This window comes from Notolepis coatsorum (genome assembly GCF_963971535.1).
Source record: "Notolepis coatsorum genome assembly, chromosome: 3".
Taxonomy (NCBI): Eukaryota; Metazoa; Chordata; class Actinopteri; order Aulopiformes; family Paralepididae; genus Notolepis; species Notolepis coatsorum.
This window is the reverse complement of record NC_140167.1, coordinates 2,365,010-2,371,769: the sequence shown is the minus strand read 5'-3', so window position 1 is coordinate 2,371,769 and position 6,760 is coordinate 2,365,010. Positions and strand designations below refer to the sequence as shown.

Below are 6,760 nucleotides of genomic sequence, written 5' to 3'. Positions count from 1 at the left end.
CTGTTGGGACAGGTTCCCGATCTTGTTCCTCAGATGCGGCTGATGGAGCTCACGGACGGCAGGTTGAACTTGTCGCACACGCCGTCGGCGAGCAGCCGGTCCCGGATCTCCCAGGCGAAAATGCCCGGGTCCCGCTGCTTGTATGTCCGTATGTGCTTGACCACGGTGGGCGTGGTGAACGCGCGGCTTGCTGCCCCCGATGGCGCCCGGCAGGATGGAGCCCGTCTCGTTGTACCGCGCCAGGATCTTGCTCACGCAGCCGTGCGACACGCGCAGCTGCCGGCTGATGTCGCACGGCCGGATGCCCAGCTGGGCGAGCTCCACGATGCGGAGCCGGATGGCGTTGGGCAGCGGCCTGCCGTTCACGAACACGCCGCCCAGCTGGTTCACCTCCCCGAAGGCCGGTTCTGGTGGAGGAGGGATGGATGGATGAATGAATGAATGAATGAATTGTACATATGTCTATATAACACTGTGACTTCTATTTTTACTTCTATTTTACATGCTATACTATTTTATTTCATACTTATCTTGTCTAGCACAGTCTCTGGAGCGTAACAGTAAGAAGCATTTTGTATAAAAGTATTCTGTACTTCTGTATGACAACTATTAAAGAAACTTGAAACTTGAATGAATTAACTAATTAATGAATGAATGGGTACAGTACGGCTCAATACACACAATTGTTAAGGGGATGCAGACCAGAGAAAGACTTTCGTCTTGTTTACATCAGGGTCCTCCATTTTCAATTCATATAGAAATATACAAAAGAGCACAATGGAGGTATGATGAGATGGGTGCAGCTTCTCGATCACCCCGAGGCCTAGAGACTGTATATTACCCGGCAATGGCATGCAGGCAGAAATCGATAATACGTCTAATATCAGGCCTGCTCGCCACTCCTGGACGACTCCGAGCCGTGATGTCCGGTGTGGTCAATGAACTGTGCAACAACAAGGTAAATGAACTGTGCAACAACAAGGTAAATGAACTGTGCAACAACAAGGTAAATTAACTGTGCAACAACAAGGTAAATTAACTGTGCAACAACAAGGTAAATTAACTGTGCAACAACAAGGTAAATTAACTGTGCAACAACAAGGTAAATTAACTGTGCAACAACAAGGTAAATTAACTGTGCAACTATGCAATAAATCGTGATTTCAATCGTGATTTTGTATAAGTTTCGAACCCCGTGGTGTCGAGTCCCGGCTGCGCCAGAAGAATAGCTTTAGCCTCTTTTCTCCTCCTGCTCGTTAAAAACACCCGTTTTCAGCTCAACACCCGCCGCCACGACTCACTTCGAGTTGTTGTTCTTCTTCTAACCAATTTATTATAACGAAATGTATTATTTACAGGACAATGTGTTTGGATCGCACGTTTTTTATTAAAGCCCGTACCGTTTGCTTATCGTGGGCTAGAGAAGTTGCGCAAATAGAATAATGTCCAAATGACAGCCTTGCGTTGCGTAACTGACTGACGCGTCCAAACAACGCGTTCGCCTTCCTCCCGGTTTGATTCCAGTAGTTCAGCTATAATATATATATATATCACACCATAATGATTCAGATCACTTTTCCATGTTCGCCTCCTCAGTGCCCCAGACCCGCTCGGTCCGACCCACCCAGTGAACTCACCCATGGCGTTGTATCCACAGATGATGAACGCGGGGTCCGGGCTCCGGTACGGTTCCGTCAGGTCCAGTGTCGCGATGTGTCCGAAAGTTCTGTCGAGGAAACCCGCCTCTCCTCCTGCACGCAGCGCCACCGCGGCCGGACGGTACTGACGGTGACGGTGGTGATTCTGAACGGGAGCGGGAGGGAGGGACGAGTTCTCGATGTGTCTCCTGACGGTCCGGGAGACAACTTACATTTCAATCTCCAGGACCCGCGGGGGGCGTGTGCTTCTCCTGCGACGGGCTGCGCTCCGCCAATGGGCTCCGGGGCTTCTGGCAGAGCGGCTTTCCCATTGGTCCAGAAGTTTGACATGACATGTCCTCCCTCCCCCCCCCCCCGCCCCCCCCCCACCTCTCGCATCAGAACCCCCCAAAAAAAAAACCTGTGTGAATATGAATACCATTTGTTTATTGAGACTGAAATGGTAAGTTTAAAAATGCAATATCATAAGATACACGCGAGATTCTGATTCAGGTCGTATTCACTCGTCACTCTTTTTGAACGCCGCGTCACTATAAAGAATATAACAAAGGGAATTGTATAGTTTTAGCTGATATTCATAATAAATGTCTCTGCATGGAGTTCTGGCACCAATCATGGAACGATATGGACTTCCATAAGAATCCAATTATTAACAAAGATGACATGTTGCTTGAAATTGGGTCATCAAATTGTAAAAACACCACACGCTCTTTTGAAGGACAGTCTTATGGAATCTGGAAGATCACGCGTGTTGATATATAGGCTACACTATAAACTATATATGACTAAACTATTCGCACGGGGATCATCCGTTACGCACAAGGATCCTTTGTCAAATGTAGCCTTAATTTAAAATTTGGCGTTTTATTTCTACTATTTGGGCTTCTGTCCCGCGGGCACGTATCCCTACGTTTTTGTTATTTGATCATTTCCATATTTCTTGGACCGAATTTGTGTTTCAAACTAACTGCATGTGGATACAATGTAACAGACAACACGCTGCTTATCTGCTAATTGCGCACAACATATATAATATAACGTATCATCATGGTAAAAAAAACAAACATTACTGCCTGGATTATAACCCCGATGCACTGATATAAATTTAACTTTTTTCATGTGTTGATGTTTGAATACGAAATACACTCACGTGGCAATAAATTCATGTATAAAACAATGTAGCCCTATAAGGAGTCGACTATTACTTAAACCATGCGTTAATGGCCGACCTCTGCATTTATTGACGAACTCTGTAGTATTGATTAGCTCTATAGTATTGATTAGCTCTATAGTATTGATTAGCTCTATAGTATTGATTAGCTCTATAGTATTGATTAGCTCTATAGTACGCCACTTGTTGCTGCCTATAGGAGAAACTACACGGTTACCATATATGCCTTTTTATTTTTTTGACACATGCTCCCACTTTGCCCTTCTTGTCATATTCCAAAAGGCCACGTAATAGCAGTAAGCTTCGTCGCCATACCATAGATTTAGGGGCTCAGCACTCCATAAACACCGACCGCCCTATGCGCATTATAACTATAATTCACGATAACTTCCCGTCGCTATCAGCAGTATTATATGTTATATTATATATGTGCACTGTAAGCGCCGGGGTACAGTTCTGTGCAACATGAGGGACGGATTCCAACTGTGTTCGCCTAAAATATTTATTTCCAGCGTGCCATGCAGTGTGCCCCCTGTGTCTGCAGGCTGGGTGTTCTTCTGGGGGGGGGGGGGGGCTCCCCGGCCACTAATGCGTCAAGGATAATGTTTACCGTCGGGAACCGGGCTCTCCTTGTGTCTCTACCGAGGTGAGCCGTCCATCCCGGTGACCCTGTGTTGTTGTAGAGCCACCGGAAGCTGCTGCAATAACAGAGGGTCGGGGGGGGGGGGGGGGGGGGGCTACTGGGGGATCAGAGGTCTGCAGCTACTGGATCTGCTCGGTGTGAACATACATACATACAAATATGAGGAGGATCAACAACAAACAACACTGTAACCGGTCCGGTGCGCGTGCACGGCTCGTTTGTTGCTCACCTTCAGACCGATAGGCCACGACAGGACGCGTGCGTGGCGTCATCATACTGTACATCATACTGTACCTGCCGACGACCTCAATGCAGTATTATTATTACAAGACATACATTTACACTCTGTACATTTCAAGAGAGCTAACGACACGAGTATTATTTTTGGGGTAACGCAAATATTTCACAGGCTTTCAAAATTCTACATCATGGCTCCTGCAACGGAATATTTTATGTGTTATTATTATTGTTGTTGTTTGTATTACTAGGCTATTATTATTAGTAGTAACATTATTATCATCGTTGTGGTTATTAGTATTGCTATTATTATTACTATTATTATTAGTAGCAGCATATTATTATTATTATTATTATTATTATTATTATTATTATTATTATTATTATTATTATTATTATTATTATTATTATTATTATTATTATTATTATTATTATTATTATTATTATTATTATTATTATTATTGAATGGGCTGTTATTGTATTGTGATGAGGTGGGTTAACTATAGAGTTAAGTCCCGTCATTTATTTAACCACGCCGAGCCGACGCCACATTTTGCATTATATAATCCACAGGATCTATCGTTGTACTTGTACTGCGTGATAACAATACATTTTAATCTAATATCTATTACGTCCGCAGTCTTTGAAAACGTTGAACCATTTGCGTTGTGTGTAACGGGTACAATTAAGCGGCCTGTCTATCTAGCAACCAATTGTTTACACGAACAAACTATATCCCATAATGAATGAGTTAGATATACGGCCCTGTACTTGAAATTAGATCAAATCCGTGTTATTTACTTAAAACAGAGAGAGAGCCCGCATCAATGAATGGCGTGTGATTATTAGGCCCCTGCACGCCTAATATATATATATATAGGGCCTAATGATCGCAGCCACTCATTGATGCGGGCTCTCTCTCTGTTTTAAGTCAATAACACGGATGTGATTACAGCTCGTCATGCGTGATGCGTGGCCGGGCGGGTATAGACACAGTGTTTCACTGAAAGGCCAACAAGAAAAATAATGTCCGTGTCGAATCGAATCGTTCACGCCGTTTGTGGAGGAGGCGACGCATCACTTGTGATCCTATTTAAACGTGTGATGGAGTGAGACCCAGCACACTCCACACACACACACAACACACAACCTCCAACACACACAACACACACACCACACACAACACACACACAACTTCCCGCGTCCTGCAACAAGAGAGCAGTCAGTCAGCTGGTTGTTATAGACAGAGAGCAGGTTTGCTGTGACAGTGGACAGATTCCCCCTCAAATGTATATACTCTCTTTTTTAAGACTCTTTTTGTATCACAAACAGTACTGTATTTGTAGATCTGGTATGTCATAAATGTATAGATGTAGCAGTCTGTCATGTATGTCATATTATATATGTTATGATGAATTGAAAATGGGGGACCCTGATGTAAACAAGACGAAAGTCTTTCTCTGGTCTGCATCCCCTTAACAATTGTGTGTATTGAGCTGTACTGTATTGTACCCATTCTGCAATCTGTTAATAAAGCTTTCAATCAATCAATCAATCAATCAATCAATCAATCAATCAATCAATCAATCAATCAATCAATCAATCAGTCAATCAATCAATCAATCAAACAATCAATCAGCTCGTTTAATCCTCTGGCGTCGTGTGATCTGCACGTGCAGGTATCTGCAGGCCACGGTGAAATAAAAGTGTGTGACTGTGAGTGTCGTTACCTGAACGTGATATTTTGCACGTTATTAATGAACGAGATTTGCGTTTCGAGATAACGTTATATATATAGATATATATATATATATATATATATATATATATATATATATATATATATATATATGCGTTATGCAATCAAATATGAATTGAACACATTTGTATTGTCTCTGTAGACGCAATAATGTGTATTTGTTTTTATTGATTTGGGAGATTAAATCGTTTGTGCGCGGGATCCTGCACACTGGTGGGTGAATGAATGAATGAATGAATGAATTCAGATTCAGATTCAGATTCAGATTCCTTTATTGAGCCATTTGTGTAAAACACATTGGTAATTGTTGCAGCAATACAGTGTATGCATTTTTCTTTTTTTCACAGTAAACAAACACCAACACAGACAAAGAAACGAAAACAGTGCAGTGGGGGATTAATCAATAAATAAAATACATATATATATATATAAAGTGAAGTGTGCAGAGATCCAGTACGGACTAGTGCAGTGCAGTCAATGTCATTTAGCCAGTGTCACTTGGGGGCAGAGGGGGGGGGGGGGGGGGTACCGAGGGGGGGGGGGGGGGGGCCTGAGGCATTGATCAGCCTGGCGGCTGAGGGGAAGAAGCTCAGTCTGTGTCGAGCTTTCACAGCCTTTGGGATCCTCAGCCTTCTCCCAGAGGGGAGCAGGGTGAAGAGGCTGTGACCGGGGTGGGATGGGTCGGCCATGATCTTTCTCGCCCTCTTCAGCGCCCTGGAGTCGTGCAGGGACCTGAGGGAATGAATGAATGAATGAATGAAAACTTTATTTAACAGATTGCAGAATGGGTACAATACAGTACGGCTCAATACACACAATTGTTAAGGGGATGCAGACCAGAGAAAGACTTTTTTCGTCTTGTTTACATCAGGGTCCCCCATTGTCAATTCATACTGAATCATCGATCATGGTCATCGATAAAGACACAGTTATTCGTCCCGTCCTGCAGAAAACTATATATATATATGGTTGGTGTTTATACCCGCTTTAGACTTCATACACAAACACCGAGTCCCCAGGGCGCCACAGTCAGAGCTCCTTAGGAAACTTTGCACAATCTGAAACACAGTGATGACATCACACCGGCGGCTCCGTGGTTTATAATCTCCATCTCATATTTTTACAATCTACCCCGAGTATCCAATTCTTTTGAAAGTAACATTGTTCTCTGGCATATTGTTGGGCTATGCAAAATATTCTACCAGTCAATCCAAACAGTCTGTACAGGGGAGCGAACCGCAGTGGCGCCCCCAGCAGGGCAGACTTGGTACAACGTGTCTCTCCCGTGCATG

At 43.6% G+C, this 6,760-nt stretch overlaps 1 protein-coding gene across 1 annotated transcript in view; it reads right to left on the bottom strand.

The window, feature by feature from the left end:
* Nucleotides 1–6: 6 nt before the first annotated feature.
* The window catches only part of pax9 (paired box 9), a gene marked incomplete at its 5' end in the record, with an annotated part of 31,442 nt that continues 24,688 nt past the window's right edge, over nt 7–6,760 (bottom strand). Inside the window, 3 exon segments of the mRNA XM_084310317.1 lie at nt 7–180; nt 182–407; nt 1,638–1,846. Coding sequence (XP_084166443.1) covers nt 30–180; nt 182–407; nt 1,638–1,846 — 586 coding nt within the window. The 3' untranslated portion in view covers nt 7–29.